Source organism: Tyto alba, unplaced genomic scaffold (genome assembly GCF_018691265.1).
Source record: "Tyto alba isolate M040663 unplaced genomic scaffold, T.alba_DEE_v4.0 Super-Scaffold_2, whole genome shotgun sequence".
Classification (NCBI taxonomy): Eukaryota; Metazoa; Chordata; class Aves; order Strigiformes; family Tytonidae; genus Tyto; species Tyto alba.
This window is the reverse complement of record NW_024881282.1, coordinates 62043230-62060963: the sequence shown is the minus strand read 5'-3', so window position 1 is coordinate 62060963 and position 17734 is coordinate 62043230. Positions and strand designations below refer to the sequence as shown.

At 37.0% G+C, this 17734-nt stretch overlaps 1 protein-coding gene across 5 annotated transcripts in view; it reads right to left on the bottom strand.

The window, feature by feature from the left end:
* The window catches only part of MDFIC (MyoD family inhibitor domain containing), a 51601-nt gene that overhangs the window by 25553 nt on the left and 8314 nt on the right, over nucleotides 1-17734 (bottom strand). For all 5 annotated transcript variants that reach the window (XM_042792114.1, XM_032998763.2, XM_032998761.2 and 2 more), the window contains one exon: nucleotides 11586-11717. In XM_042792114.1, coding sequence (XP_042648048.1) covers nucleotides 11586-11717 — 132 coding nt within the window. The remainder of the gene's footprint in view (nucleotides 1-11585; nucleotides 11718-17734) is intronic.

The following is a 17734-nucleotide window of genomic DNA, read 5'->3' as shown; positions in this document are numbered from 1 at the left end:
CTTGGCTCCAGCATCTCCTGCTGCCTTCCTCAAAACACCAGTGACCACTGACAAACCGGACACTGTTTCACTGCAGGAAAAAACGTAGGATGGTGAGGCAAATACCTTCGCAGCCTAGCCCGTTCACCCTTTGCGTCTGAGTGATAAAATACTCAGAGGTCATTTTTATTCTCCATTGACCATATATACTGAGTTTTCAGATGGTGAGATTACAGTGTTCAGTTAAACTCATATAAATATACATAAAAACTGGCTGTACTTGGTTTTAAAAAGAACATGAGGGCAAATGTTTGGAATGAGCAATTCCCTTAATATTTATCGCTCCCTTGATTTCTAGGCCTCCACTCACATAACTGACAGAATTTCAGAAGACTCCAAAAAGTGTTCCACGTCAAGCATGAATCTGACCCCCTTGCTCTCAATATTCTGTCTTTTGACATCTCTACAATTCTAAGTCACACCCAATGCTACTATTAGCAAAACTAACATGATGCAAAAAATAAAAAATAGGACTAAAACCAGAATCATAGCACCTAAGAGAGTATAATGTAAAAAGGTGTCAGGAAAACAGAATATCAGTACAAAAACAGTAATATATACATTGATAACTGAGTTTCTGATCCCTCTGCTGCACCTATTTTCTCTCTGCTAGTCTTTCTTGCAACCTAGAGCTGATGCTAAGTTTGGTATCAGCTGATATCAAGTACCAGAAAATCAAAGGAAGAAAGAGAGAAAGCACAGCTGCAAGGAAAATGGAAGAGGAGAAGCAAATGGGCAGTAACCATGAGGAACAGGAGAAAACTGGGGATTTTGCATTATTAAAACAATAGTAGGGCAACAACTTCAAAAGAAAAAAGAGCAGATAGCAACCACCCAGAAGAAGACAGCACTGGAGGGGAAGGAGACAGAAAGGCAAAAAATACATAGTGACCTGATCCACATCAGTCTGTGAGGGCAAAAAAGAGTAAGGAAGAAGAAACAAAAAATTTCACAAGTAAAATGCCACTAGAACTGAAATATTTGTTACAAATTTTACAAGTAAGAAAACAATTAAATGATACATCACTAGTTGATAAGCAATGAAATTAAATGAAGATAACCACATTGTACTTATTCAGTGATTTCACGTTGAAGCAATAGTGTCCCTTCTGCTCAAGGTCAGAGAGGCTCCTGGAGCCCAGGCCAAAAATCAGCCACATTCAGCAATCACAACATGATGGAAAATGGAAATTCTGTGTCAGAAAGCAGGGCAAGGACATGAGGTCCACAACAATAACTCTTCATGACCCAGCTTGTCATTACTACAGACTAGATAGTTAATAGAGTGATTGTCAGTGGGAAAAAAAAAAAAGATGTGGAAACGTAGCAGATAGTGCAGCAACTGTCCATTTATTTCCCAATCCTGAAAAGGCAAAGTGTAAAGAGAAAGAGAAGCAACATGTATCTGCATGGACAACGTTAAACATACCGAGAAGGGTTAGTCTCTGCTACGGATGTCCTTTGGCTATGGGAATTCCTTCATGGCAAGCATGGTCTAGGAGATGTGCACAGGACCCCAGTTACCAATCCACCTGGCTGCTATGCCCATGGGCTGGATGACTGGGGCTTCCCCATCCCAAAGCACTCCAGGAACCCCACACAGAAAGTCCAGCCAGAGCTAGCATAAGCAAAGCTGGCTCTTGGGCTGCTTCACACCACTAATCCACCAGCTTGACAGCAGGGTGACCCAGAAATGAGAGCACTTTTTCCTTTGTTGAACTGTTTTCATGTGCCTTGAAGGGATATGGCACAAACTCACCCAAAATGTTTTTGTGTAAACTGTACACATCAGATTCTTGAGAATACACCTTGAAAAGTCCTCTTATCAGAGTCCTTGGAAAACCTAAATTATCTTTTTCCCTTCCCTAGATGCAAAACTGCAAGCAACCATGGACTAAAGGCTGCATCTCAGTATAAGAGCCCACTGCCCTTTCCCTTCCCCAACCCACCAGCAGTTTAACTTTGATTTACACTAAAACAGTAGTTTCATATACTGAAGAGAAAAGTAATGTTATATTTCAGAATGTAAAAATCTACAAACTGGGAGATTTGTGTCTTCAATTCAAAGCTGAATGTGCTTAACACATAACCACTGCCACCAGTACTTAGCACAAAGGAAAATGTTTTTTACTTAATTCTTATTTACTGTATTCTACCAAAATTATCTAGGAAGTCCTCTTTCTAACTCAGCTGGACAAACCCACCCATCCTGGTCAACCTTTCATACATGACCTCCATTATACGAATTCAATATAATAAAAAAAAATAGTACGTTAAATGAGTTTTTGCCTGCTGCTCATGCACACATCCCTTTAGAGCAGTGCAAAAGTCAGATTGTTGACCATGCCTGGTGAAGACTGAACTTCCTGTAAAAATGATGCATTTAGTTTCCTGAAAGGAAGCAAAGCATAAGCTGCTCAAACAATTCACAAGAAAGCTCTGATATCTGAGCCACACTGTTACAAATCTGTCCTGCTAGAAAAATACAATGTCACATCAGTGACCAGCAGCTACAAGCACAAAAATTCAGAGAAGCAACCACATTAACGCAAAGGAGAAACCACCAGGTTATCTGCAGAAACAGCTAAATTGTCTTACTAGGATGAAATTACCTGTAAAACTTCTTTCTTTCATGCCACAACTGAGATAAAATTCTGATTCTCCACTCTGTTCATGAAACAAGATATAACTTTCTATAAAATTACTGTGCCCAAATGATTTCAATATAGTAGAGGCCAGTAGCACCTGCAAGTCCTTATACTGCAGAACTGACTGAACAGAAGGAGAATACTGGTTTTGATCTCTAACATACAGAAAGGGAGTATTTTTATTTCAACATGTTTAAAAGCATTCTATATTATGTATGGAATCATTTTCATTCTCTATTAAAAATATAAAAAACTTATAAAACTACATAATTTGGCCCACTGAAGTTTATTTAGTTCACCTTTTGTTTAAAAATAATTTTATGTAGCATTTAAATTTGGACGAAGCCCATGTTTTGAAGCAGTGCTTTTTGCAACAAGGATCTTTTTTTCTGAAAAACTTTTGTTTAGATGACATACGTCCCTTTATTTGCAGAGAAAATGAAAATCCTTCTGTACACTAACCACAGTTCTTTGTTTTTAATTGGAGTACAGTTACAGCAGTGAAATCTGTGCTATGTCAACTTTATTCACAATATGGAAAAGTGTCCATTTTCGCATTTAAAAAACATTTTGTTACAAGAAAGATGCATTTTAGAGCTACCCATACTTGAAGGCAGGCTTGCTCCTACTCTGCCAAGGAACGGGCAAATGGCTTATGCTGTCTCTCAGGGGCAAAAACTTGCCCTGAAGGTCAAATTTGACTCATAGGCCCATATTTTATAGGCTTGCCTAACAGTTTGCTCTACTTGACTTGTCTCAAAAGCAAACTTCATAACATTTTATGCAAACATTATACAACCTTAAATCTGAGCTGTAAAACTCACTTAAGCTTGAGGAACCGCTGCAACAGGAAACACTCTCTTATTCGAAATTCTGCTGTAATTAACATTAGCATTGCTAAATCTTACAATTTTCTCTAAACAAGTGTCATAATATTTATAGCTTCAGATTAAAGTAAAAACATGATAATCGAGATACTGCAGAGAGTTTGAGGGAAGCAAGTTTAAAACTAAAAGTTAAGCCACTAATTTTCATGGGTCTAGACATAAAACTCAGAATGTAAAAGCTCTTGTGTTAGAATGCCATGGGTTTGCATTTCATGATCACAAATTTCAAGATCAGTCTCCATATAAAAACATGTTTCTCACATGCCAGAACACTACAGCTCATTTAAAAGTAGTTAAGGCTCAGGTGTCAAATAATTCATCTTTCTCCTAAAAACAAGCCTCAGTATTACTGGAGGCCTACCTCATCAATATAATGAGTTAATAAAATCAGTATTAGAAATAGCCGGAGTGACCACAGCTGTTTGACAGTTGAATGTTTTTCAAAGGGATCCTTTGGGTTTGGATCATGAAGATTTTTAAGGGAAAACAGAAAACCACCACCACAACAACATGCAAATAGGTCAGAGGCTCCTGTTTTTCCCCTGTCCTTTACAAAAATATCTTCAGGGAAAGGTACTCGTGGGTACATTTGCACTGCAGATATTACCAGAATACGGTACAACTAAGCAGTATTAAGACCTTTCATTCCTCTGCATAGCTATTTAGAGAAGAAAAATATTTAACCATAATTACTTAGCTAAGCCTTCTGCTGTGACCATGAGCCCCTCTTCATCTTTCACATTTTTATCAGCAAATACAAAATTCAAAATACTAAAAACTATTTTATCTCTCTAAATTTTGAAGAATTCCTTTAATAATTTTGAGGCATATAGAGTATACAGTACTATTTTTCAGGTGTATAAACTTATTCCAAGCATTCCACACACATGACAGCAAATATAAAATAAAATTTAAAAAGCAAAAAACTAAGAGATTTTCTGTCACGGTTTAAATTCAATACATTTTTGCCAGAAAACAGGTTCCTAAAAGTACAACTTGCATGACAATACTTTCGTGCACTCTGCAATTTGGTGTTTTCTTTGCTAAAAATGGCTAACTGAATACCGTTAGTACTGAAAATAGCAGACTGAAACCACACTGACTCATTGGTTTTGTAGTATAATATTTCACGTAGAAAGCAGTCAGAGTTTTATTACTCTTCCTCTTTAAGGAACCACTACAAATATATCGTACTTTTTCCCCTATAAGAGGAACTAATCAGGAAAAGAATATAAATATTCTTTCCCATCTAGGCATAACAGCACATTAATTCTGAGACAGTACCAATACAACAAAGGAATATATTCTGAAATTAAGATACAATTTACTTCAGGCTCAAACACAGCAAGCACAGTAATCTTCATGTTACTTGAAGAATTTCACCTTTGTCTGGTACTGATGATTACTGCCATCCAAACTTCCCCCAGCCTCAGACCATAAATTCAGATGATGTTCTGAGAGTCAGAAGTAAGGTAAAACAGAAATGAAAGGCTCCAGGTAATTCTGGCTAGTAGTGATATGCAGAATACATGCACCTATCTTATGGTCATCTGGTGCAGTTTAAAGTTCTCATTGAAGTTCAATTACTGTTCTGTAAATGGAGCAACAACAGCAAGAAGTTTATTTCCCCACATGGAGTCACCACAGAGTATACAAATCCCTCACCTATCGCAGACCATTAACTGCACTGCTTCAAAACATTCAACCTAGAGGGGAAGGGAAGAGGCAACACAGAAAACATCTGCAGCCCACAGCAGCTCTGTTTACAAGTAAGGAACTACTAACTTCAGTGACACTCCAGTCCTTCCACAAACAACTTCTGTTAAAGACCGAAGACCCAGTCTTAAACTCTGAAGACTGTAACTGTGAGGATACAACTATCTGTGAAAATGCCTCTTGGCCCAGAAGAGGGTGAAATTAAAATTAAATGAAAATGCTGTGGTTGTGCAACAGTGAGGTGTGAAATAATTCCCTGGTGATAAATTGTCTTGGCTGAGAGGTTTGATCCCAGAAATTCCTAGGGGAAATCAAAATGGTGAAAAGAGGGATTTTCAGCAAGAAAAGGCCTAACTTTCTGCAGAATTCTTCCAGGTAGAGACTGGAAAGAGTGCATCATCTTTATCCACTAAAAAAAAGAGGAGGGAAATCTAAACGAATCCAGCTGAATCATCAAGAGTCAGGTGAACAGTTGCAAACATGAGCTCTAGTTGCATATGTGTGCACCAGCTGCTAACTCTGATTAGTTTATTTGGAATACTGAAAATTTTTGGTCTCTTGGTCTCCTGATAGCACTAGCTTCCAATTTCTCAGCTGTATTTCTCAGCCTACTGGAAGAGCACTATTATTCATTCTTCTCAGCTTCAACTGGTGTATCGTCAATAGGAGTAAATCCATGGGTGGTTCACAGGCCCTAGTACTTCTAATGCACAACACACTGGCCTGCCTGTAAGCCAACTAAATTCCAAAATTTTGTTAAAGAGCATAATTTTCACTGCCACCTTTATGAGATGTTTTATCTTGACCGGCATGAATACTCTGAATATGCTATACAACACACTTAGTTAGTTTTCTTCCAGTTTATATAATTGAATTCATATTTCACTATTTAGAGGCTGAAAACTTGCTACAGTGTAGCCCCAGTATGCAGATGTGAAGAAAATTAACTCTTTTCCAGCCAAAACCAGTACAAAACTATTATAATAAATCACATTTTACCTCCTGTATTGTACTAAAGAGCTAGCTGATGCACAGTATTTGTAAAGAATGTTTTCAAAAACGCATGTGTTGTCATCCATCTTACAGATGGTTGAGAAGAAGTTAAAAACCCATCAGGGCTCTCAACAGGCACGAGACGAGTTTTTTTGAGGACTTCTGGAAGAGAAGTAGTAAGAGATCTGCCAGGTCAGGGGAGGAACAGTAGTAATGCAGGCTAGTTTTCTGCTGGGGAAAGGATTAGAAAATCTCCCTGGGAGAGGAGTTTTCAGGGAGGAACTTCATAAGTCTATTATTTCTACTGGCCAGATTCCTCAAATATTTATTTTTAAAAGAAAGGTCTAGATATCAAATACTGCATTCCTGTATTTAAGTATTGAACTGATTAAAGTTTTGTTCATTCATAGGCTCACACTTCTTTATACCTGGGTATATTTGGAACATTGTACGTAAATCTTTTATTTAACTAAAAGAATACACCTTTCAGACTCAGCAATATATTTTGAATAATTTCCATCAATCTATTCTTCATGATTTCTGTACTCACATACTCAGTTATCTCTAGCACTTTGCACTATTTTTTAGACAGAATAACCAGAGTCATCTGAAATCACAATAATTGTAAGATGACTGTGCACCATAAATTAGCCAATAAAAGATATTTGGATTAATATCAAACAGAACAGTTCTAACAGCAGATTTTCTTCTTGTTGGAAAAAAAAGTTCCAAACACAAACTGCATAATTTAAACTACAGAAATCACTCAGCCAGAAGGAAAAGGGAATCTCCACATGTTAAATAGTCATGTAGAGTAAAAACATCAATATAAAAACATAGAAACAAAAAGATAAAAATATCTAGGTTTATATTTCAATAAAACAAAATGCAATAAAGAAGAATGTAGTAAATAAAACAGTGGGCATAAGAACATGTAAAATTGTTTAATCCCCCCTTTCTCTGAAGAATCACTCTTATCAGGAGGGTGTTTCATGGAGGAGAAAGGCAATTGAAGCTAGGAAATGATGGATAGCAATGACCTTTCTGTCTGTAAAACATGGGCATATTTTAGGTATTTAATCTTGAGAATTGGAATATTATTAATCAATTATTCATGACAATTTGAATCTATCGTAGATGTTTTTTGTTTTCTTAAATATCACATAGCTAAGGTCCTGCTTGGGAACTGGAAAGGAGATTAAATCCTCACAAGCAAATAGTGTTCAAGACTGGCATTTTCTTCCCTCCTAAACATTCCTTCCCCTGTGTCACAGCACACATTGATGATAACCTAGTACCCTCTGTAAAAATTCTGCCTAAAATCCACCTTTACAGCCTTTTTTTTAAGAGGGGGGAAAAAATCCCCTACCTTTCTCAAAGAACAAAGCAGAGCATTGTGGTAACACAGAGCAGCAAAAACTCCCAAGGCTTCATTCCTATAGCCACAGGTTACCCTGCTGCATGTTTTAACATCCACTCTTCCTGACTTGCCAAAGGTTAGTGATAACAAGCAGAACACCTCCATTACAAGCCACCAGATCATACAATGAAATAAGCAGAAGGTGTTTGCAGATATTTAAAAAGCACTGCCGAAGAAGAAGGAAAAGCAGATGGAGCTGTTCTAAGGCTAAGCAATTTGGAAAAGCAGAAAACCTCTACAGCCTGAAATAAAATACAAAATATGTGTGCATCTGTGAAGGGAAAGGAATAGGTCTCAACATTGCCTTGAAGAATACCTGAGGTGAAAAAATATGGAGGTTTTCCCAATTTGGGGGGAACTGCTATGGATAAGAGACTCTCTGTTGCTTAGGTTCTAAAATTGAAGGATATGGATAGCAATGGCCACTTGGTGAAACATAAAGCAAAATTAACATACCTAAAACCACCCAATATTTGGCTGTTCTTCCTGTTCTCAAATAACTCTGTTAAAAAATGTACACCTTATTTTCAGTCTAACTGAACTTCCAGACATTACATCTAGTTCTCCCTTTGTGTGCTACAGTGGAAGAATTGTCTTACCAAATTTCTGTTCATTGTGGTATCATGCTTCTCAGGGACTAGGCAAGCCCCTCTTTGTCCCCCTTGTTAACACAAACCGGATTAAATTCCAGGACTTTTTCCACAATAAGGCATGTTTTCAACTACTCCTGTCATTCCTGAGATATTTGTGGTTCTCCCCTGACCCTTCTACAACTGAACACAGTATTCCAGTAACAGTTATGCAAGCTTATTAACAATTAATACAGAGAGGTAATACAGCCATTTGATGCTTATTTAGCTCTTCCCTGTTTATATGTCAGCATACAGTAAACTTTGGACTCTCAAGCGCTCTTCAAAAATGTTGAATTCCTTGGTTGAAGTTTCCCATAAGATTACCCATTTACCCAGGGTTTTCATTCGGGGGGAGAAGGGATGCTCCAAAGGAGGAGGAGAAAGGCCTAATCTGGGGGAAATTTCATCATCCAGAGATTAAAAAAAAAGGGGCTTGAGAAAAGGACTGCAAGAGTAGGGCGAGGTGAACTGAAAACATCTTACTGTGGAAAACGGGAGCAGCATTTTAGTTTATTGATGTTGCCTGGTAAACTGAGTTCACAAGTACAAATGAGAAATCATACATAATGAAGTCATTACAGTGTCTAACACTGGACTTCGTTGTTGGTGTGCCAGTAAAACTGACTGATTAATCTACTTCCATATAACAGCAGGATAAAACAGCTGCAAACAAGGAAAACCTTGGAAATTAAATGCTGGAAACATTTATAAAGTGAAAACTAAGGCTAATACAAATGGAGTATGTATTAACTGTAGGGGTAGGAAACAATCTGTATGGGAAAAAAAGAAACAGAGTCATTAGGATAGTGGTGAATGGTTGTTAATACCTGAGAAAACTGAAGTATGCCTGGTCTAAAACAATTTAAATAAACAGTTTTAAAATACACTGTAATGATCAAAACACTGTTTATTTCTAACCTCAATCTTCCTTCAGTATGCAATATTCTGCAAACTTGAATCTAGTGGGGTAATAGATCTGGTTGAACCCCAGCCATTCTGAGCTATGATACTCTTTAGTTAGGATGAAATACCTAAGTAATGTTTGTCATAAACAAGCTTCTCTTTGCTTTACTTGTTCTATTTTTCAAACTTTAGTTACTAGCTAGATCAAGTTGTAAAACTTTTGCAGCCTAAAGAAGTACTTGTAACTGGGCCAAACACTGTTCCTCAATTTTTTTTAAGAAGTCTTCCTTACTCATAGCCACAGCCCAAACAAAAGAAAAAAAATAAGTTGTTTTAATGTCAGAATTTTTGTTTTTCCATCCAGAAGACATTAAGATTAAAATTTTTAAAAAATCATTAACTTGAAACAGAGAGGATTGCATCATATCAGCTACTCAAATGTATCTCATAATAAAGCCACTACCACACAAAACTCAGTTATTAAGACTAGTAGTTTTAGAAACTTCCAGCTTTCACCTAAACTTGCTTTTCACAAAGCCAAAGGTAAAACTACTAGTGACTCCAGAAGGAACACAGTTACCCACACTGGAGAAGCACATTATACCTCAGAATTTTATCCTGTCTTCGACATTTTCCTGTTACTTTTTCAATTCAGCAGCAGATAACCCGCCCATCACAGAGACATATAACTGCACATAACTGTCAAGTCACTTTACCAGGGACTTGCAGAATCTGCTGTAACTTCTAATATAGGTTGAAAAGTTACCTTTTCCCCTCCCACCTCCCCAGTGCAGCCACTACAGTATGTCCTTGTGGTGAACAGATTACAGGAAGCACAGCACCATAGTACTGTCCTTGGTCTTTTCTTCCATAGTTCAGGCACACTGCTAACTGCTACCAAATAAATCTGCTTTCCCATAGGTCTGGGAATAAAGAAGCCCCTAGGAAGAGGGAATGAGAAGGAGGCCACTCCAAAAGCAGCAGATGCCATATGCACTTTCCCATGTCCTCAATACAAGCACAAAGCAACTGTTTGTCCAGGGACAGTTAAGTCTAAAATAATGATCTTTTGGCATTAGGCAAACTCTCAAACTGTGAAGGAAAATTCTTCCTCTTTATAGCCCCCTCAGAATTGTTTTTAACTTGTCAGATAAATATTTGACATGATAAATTCAAGCTTTCCTGTAAAGGATCTAGATAACTATTCAATACATTAAGGACATGAGTATTTACTGGGATTCATTATTTAGAAAAAAGTATTAACTAAGGTTTGAAAAGAACTTCAGATGCTAGCACAAAGTTTAGAAGTTGATTGTATAAATAAGATGTTTAAAAAACAAACAAACAAACAAACAAACAAAACTAAAATGAAAAAGATAACTCCAGAGAAAATCACCAGTTATAGCAACAGCAGGTTCAGAAATAAGAATTTACCCCACGGTGTATCGTGTAGTACATGTACAGTGTAAAGACAGACTGACCCTGAAGTGTGTGGTCAGACAACGATCTCAGAGAGCTGCAGCACCACTCAGCATTTAGTCCATTTGCTTTCTGAATACACCCTATAATTAGAGAACAGTTTCTTATGCTGCCCCTCCCTTGAGTAACTAACATTCAAACATTCACAGAATTTTAAACTAGTATTAGCTCTGGCAGTTGACAGAAATATTTTTGCCTCGGGAGGGTGAAATTGGGGATGATCCTTTGGACAGCATATGATCTTCAATTCAAGACAGAAAAATGGGAATAATCTTGCATACCTTTTTATGTTCAAAAGCATCCAAGGCATATACTAGGAATGTGAACTTGTAAAAACTAATTATAAAAAACCCACAGTTCCATAGCATGGGTCTAAAACCTTGTCTTACAGCATTCTCCTAGTTTAGAAAGGAATAACTACTTTAGGATTCAAAATTCTTTATAAGCTTACACTTGACCACTACTCAGTGCATCTGAAAGCAACTGTTATTGTTTTCTCTGCCACTTAAAAGTATAACCTGAGAAATCAAGGGGGATGGCACCTAGCACAGTTGCATACTGCAGCTCATGTGCCTACTAAATATACAGATCCCATTATGAATGATAAGAGAAGAATATAACAAAAAGGCTTTCAAATGTAGATACTACAGAGGTCTATATTATACTGCACCACTCAGATCACACTTTTCTTTAAACTCATTACTTATGCACGCTGACAGGAGTCATTCTGGGAAATAAATTCGGTAGACATGTATTATAGTTGCAACACGATTGCATGTGACACACATTTAACTGAGTCAACAGGCAGTATCCCGTTACACTGAGAAAGCAAGCCTACATGGCAGCAATTTGTTCTGGAAATACTTACTTCTGATGAGGTTACCATCAGTGTGATTTCCCCAGACGGACTGGTCTTGTATATCTGGTTGTATACTCTGGTTACTGGAAGGCTGGTTTATGTCTTTATCTTCTGCTACAATATTCTCTTGGTCAGTTTTTTCTAAGTCAAAAGAAATTTTAAGATATTAGTTTCTGTGGTATTTTTCCTCTATGTGAACAAAACTCATATTTGAAAATTAAAAACACGAGAGTATAAAATATAACTTGTCTCAGCATCTCATGTAGTTTCCTTAAAAATAATTCCTAATACAGTTGATTTTCAATTTGTTTTCTTGTCCAGAACAAAATAATTCCTCTTTAAGAAGGTCTTTTAGTCATATTGTGTTTAATCATGCAAAATAATACTCAGCAGCTTTTGTAACAAGTTATAGTTCAGTTTGTTGATATTTAGTTACTTTCCACAAAATTTTCAGAAAAAAAAGTTGAATTGCTTTGTCATATAAAAATAAAAACATTATTTTTTGCCCACATACATGTGGCTATGGCATATAAAAGCCACAAAAATTCCACAAAGGTCTGTTCTCTATTATTTACAATTGAACATATAATTAAAGACAAATATTGTTGAAACTTCAAAACTTATTAGTATAGAAATTCAGAAAATTTATTGTAACACAATTACCTACTTCCATTGAAAAAAATAGCCTTTTAAAAGGCATTTCTGAATAAAAGTCAACGTTCAGCCTATGAAGAAAGGAAAAATTATTTCTCCTCTCCAAGTATATACAAGATGCAGGGAAATTTCCATGGTAAGCTTATTTCACAAGATAGCAGATCTTGTTTTGATGATTTTGCCAGTTAACACATGCAGACCTGCATTTTTTTCAAACCAAAGTAAGTGAAAGCTTTCATTTTTGCTGCTATTAATGTTTTAATAGTCAAATTCACACACAGAAATTCTTCTGTTCTTGACTGATACAGGTTTTTCCTACTGGCATTCAATGAAACATTTCCAAATCTGGAATTACTTTGTTCCTTGTTTACAGTGACAGATTATCAGTTTATATCACTTACGCAAGGGATCTCTAAAACACTAAATATTTTCAGTCTTAAGTATTTTTTGAGTATATGCACAACATTTAGTATTTACAGTAAATCTAAATGAGCAACTGTTGAAAAGTCTGATAGCTCTATTTATTTGTTTTAAATAAGAATGTGTTTATAAACCACTTATCACAATGTAATGATACCATATCCTCTAGTAAAGCAATGATTCCAGTCCTGAGACACAGAAAAATTGCCTATTTCTACTGCAACATATTAAACATTAGTTTCTTTATGTAACCAACAGTAGTTTGATTTTAAATCCTAACTTTCTGCCTTTGTTATCCACACTATTAAACTGAGGCACTGAACATCACTCAAAATAATATATGCCGTATTGTACGTATAGTAGCATGTGCCTTCAAGCACTGCTGCTCCCCTTCTATTAATTTCCACCTCTGAAATGTCTGACCCAGCTATCTCCATGGTACTTCTCCCTCAGCCCTTCCTCCACTTCACCAACAACTTGTCAATATTTCCTCAAGCCCATCCTGAGATGAACCATTTCAGTGGGATTTGGGTAAAGTTACTGAAGTGATTGGGAAGATATTAATTGATTTCAATGAGTTTTGCATCTTGCCTTGATGACTTAAGCTCACCTAGATACTCATCCTATCCAAATAAACACAAAAAAAACCCAGATTTTTTCAACCCCTCTGACAGACATTAGATACAAATTATTTCTATCTGATATCTATCAGATACAAATCCAACTGTATTGAAGTACAATGATTTTACCTGTGCAGTTAGGTATTAGGTGCAAATGTGTTTCAAAAGTACAAAAAGTGCCCTGAAATAGAGTGAGTGAAAACAAGTAGTGTCCTGGAGAGAACTAGTGTAAAAGCACTCTGCTTTCCACAGAGTAAGCTTAAACGAGCTACTTTAAGAGATTTTGCCTTTAAACTACTGCAGTAACAACACCAAGATCACAACAATACCTACCCAGCAGCAGTAGTACAAAACCGCAGTTACTGTATATAGTTTTCTTGTATAGGATATGACTTTGTAGACCCCTACTATTTCATGCAGTAAACAATTAACAGCTCTAAGGAAACATTAATGTTAATATTATGTGGCCCTCAGTGTTCTAGATTACATTTTTATCTAAGAAATCTGAAGGACTGCAAAATACAATCAGACATTATTCATAGAGATTTAGTTTTCATTCCTCTGCTTGTTTTCAGTTCAGTATCTTTTTCAATGGTTTTATTTTTGTTGGGTTTTTTTATTATTATTATTATTATTATTATGTAGGTTGTATGTGTATTTTTCATATCATATAATCATAGAATACCAGGTGGGAAGGGACCTCAAAGATCATCTGGGCTAACCTTTCCTGGCAAAAGCACGGTCTAAACAAGATGGCCCAGCACCCTGTACAGCTGAATCTTAAAGTGTCCAATGTTGGGGAATCCACCACTTCCCTGGGGATATTATTCCAATGACTGATAGTTCTCAATGTGGAAAATTTTCCTCTTGTTACAAGGAGTAACCTGCACCCATTGCCTCTCATCTTTTCCATGTGACTCCTTGTAAAAAGGGGGTCTCCATCTTCTTTGTAGCCACCCTTTAAATACTGGAACATAGTGATAAGGTCTCCCTTAAGACTTCTTTTCTCAAGGATGTACAAACCTGATTCTCATATCTACTTTTATTATTCTAGCTGGATATGGTAAATGGCCAGTCAAAATCATGTAAACAATACTAGTACTTAACAAGAAAGAAGTAAGAGGCACTTTGAAAAACTAAAAATATCCCAGTGTTGCAGTAGAACACCAAACAATTTTGATAGGACATTTACAACAAGTAACATTAATTGAACATCTGTTCTTTGATCTATTGAATTCACGTGATGACTTCCTCATGAATGTGCAAACAGAAACCTACACCATTAAACATGTATTTGGCGTCTTTGCACTCCAGAATTACCCACTGGAACAGCAGATGCTGTTCTCTGGGTATGGCGGGCTGACCCCGGGCAGCAGCTGAGGACTACACGGTCATTTTTTCCCTCCCCAGCCCTCATCAGGATGAGGGGAGAGAACAGAAAGAGCACAAGTGAGGAAACTCATGGCTTGAGATAGTTTAATAGATGATGGAAACAGGAACTAAAAACAAAACAAGTGATGCAAAGGCAATCACTTGCCACCTCCCACAAGTAGAGTGATGCCCAAGCCTATCTCTTAGCAATGGCTACCTCCCGCAAAAGCTCCTCCCCTGTTTTTATTGCTGAGCATGACATTATATGGCGTGGAATATCCCTCTGGTCAACCTGAGCCAGCTGTCCAGGCTGTGTTCCCTCTCAACACCCCTGCCCACTCACTGGGGTTCAGAGTGGGAAAAGAGAAAACCTTGGGGCTGTGCAACTGCTGCTCAGCAATAGCCAAACCACTGGTGTCCTATCAGCCTTGATTTAGCCACAAACCCCAAATGCAACACTACAGGGGCTGTTACGAATAAAACTGACCCCATCCCAGACAGATTTAGTACAATGGAGCTTTAGAAAAATTAGACCTTAGGCTATGTTTATTTAAGATTTTTTCCATGCATCCCTTCTGATGCATCAGAACACTGTAAACAGGCAAACACCGGTGTCCCAATTAATTATTTGTTTTTTCTTGAATGTGCACCCGGCCTCAGTTTTTAGTACAAAGGAATTTCTTGATTGTTCCTTTATAATAAACAGCTGATGATGGGATCATAACATTTTAATTTTTTTATTCTAGAGGTGCAACTATAGTGTACCAACTACAACCTATCACACATGAAAACAGTCTCAAGAACACTCTTGAGTCTGTGTGTTGTTGATGGCATTATTGTTATGTTAGGTGCATAACAATAGTTGTAAGAGTAGTTTATGAAAAATAGCATATTTATGAGTCCAGTAAGAATCAATGCAAAGACCTTAATCTTCTCTGATGTGCTATGTTTGTGGCAGAACAGCTTTAATTAAGCCTACAGCTGGCACAAATATTAATGGCTGGATCTGGCCATAGGCAAGTATGACTTTTTTCTATTTCAAATCTTCACATAAATTTATAACACTTCTCTATTTTAATCAAGCTTAACCTTAAGAATTTTTATATAATACTTTCTTAGTATATTAGCCTCTGCTTCCTTTAGTACACCCTTCTACTCACATGTGACTAACCTCCAAAACTGACAGCCAAGAAGAAAAAGAGATACTCTTTCTAGCAGTTCAAATAATGAAAAGACTCATTATGTTTTGATTCTGGCAGTGCTGAGATAGAAATCCAATCTCTCTTCAAAACCACAGTAAGTTACTCTAGATCATGTCAGAGAAGCAACATAGTCTTCTTACCTACCATGTTTCAGCCCCCAGACTAGCAACCTGTGTGACTATGTACCTCTCCTAAACTAACAGCAGTCCCTGGGCTGATGAGCTTCTAGCCAAAATCCCTGTGGGAGTGACACCCACATGGAGTATCCTGTCATTTATTCTGAAAGTAAGCATGAGCACAGTTTCTACTTGTGTAGAGATTAATGAAAGTTTAAAATTTAAATAAGTAAGAGTTATACCATGTTGGCAAAGTATACAACTGAGATGGTTAACAACCCAAATCTTAGCTATACTACAGACAACTGGTAAGCCACTTAGTGAAAAAAATTAAAATTTTAATCACATCTCAATATTACTGCTTCAAGAAATAAGTGAATAAAGTGATTTTTTTTTTGTCATCTGGAATTATTAAAGTATGTATAAATTCCTTTTAAAGTACATACATTAATTCATTTTACCATAATCTTGTTATATGTATTTTTTAAATTACATAGTAATACATGTACTTCATACAATCAAAACTTGTTTTCCCCATTGAGACTATTGTAACATTGATTGTGAACTCGTGGTTTAGTCTGGAGTATGTGCCTCCAGTCATATACATTTCTTTGCAGCATAACAAATACATTTTATAAGACTCCATCAACAGCACAGTGTGAGTAGTCCGGGCCAGCAACAAGGCTACAATTACAATAGCCCTATCAAAACCAAAATGTAACAAATAACCAGAATTGTCAAGGAAGACATATGCATAGATAGGCAAGAAGGGTTTACAAGGCAATCCCTCCAGACCCCTTCCAGTCCTGTCTTCTATGCTTTTATAAAGTTGCTGGGTTATAGATCAAACTAATTCCTGAAAATTTCTTGGAATATCCCAGTGAAGCATCCCTCTTTTCAGAGCTGTATTTATTCCATCCTTCTCTATGATAACGTAAAGCATATTGAGTGGATGTAGAATTAATACACAAAACTGCTAGAAAATATAAAAAAGATAGGCAATGGACATACACTTGCAGGACACACATCAAAGAGCTCGACTCTTTGACAAATAACCAACTTCTCCAAGCACGTGTCCATTTGTGCATTCACACTCCAGCTGTCCCCACACACCCCACTGTGTCTCTTGAGTTTACTCAGAAATGGGTCTCAGTGTGTTCAAACATGGCATCATACCTTAATGCATCAGTAACTATGTAACACTCAATCTCTGAACATGCAAAAAAAAAAAAATGGAAACAAGTGTCCACATTAAGTGGGTTGCATATCCTCAGGGTGTGATTGACAGCTGATTTCTATTCATTAGATGACACATAAGCCTATATACTGACTCAGCCATCTCTTCCAAGCATGTGAACTATAAGAGTGTTTGACTAGAAGCATGACAAACTGGACTTGAGAAACAGGTTTAGAGTTTGTCTATTGACACGGGGACACTGTGGATGTCAAATGAGTTGAAAATCCTGTTGCTGCAACAATAGAAGGCTTTGCTGCTATGACACATTCATTTTCTGTTCACCAACAATGTGGAGGGCCGCACCAAATAACAAGTAAAGCAAAAGCAACTGCTGGGAAAGGCTTCTGGAAACCTGAGTGCATCATTCACATCAAGGAGAAGAGGGACATGCGGAACGGACTGACACAGTGGAGTCATTGTGACCTCCAAAAATGCAGTCAGGATCAGTCCAACAGTTTTACTGTTTAGGGGTGAAGGAATGATGGAAGCACAGGACAAAGCTTACCTAAATTTGACCCAGTTGCTGGGATGTAAACAT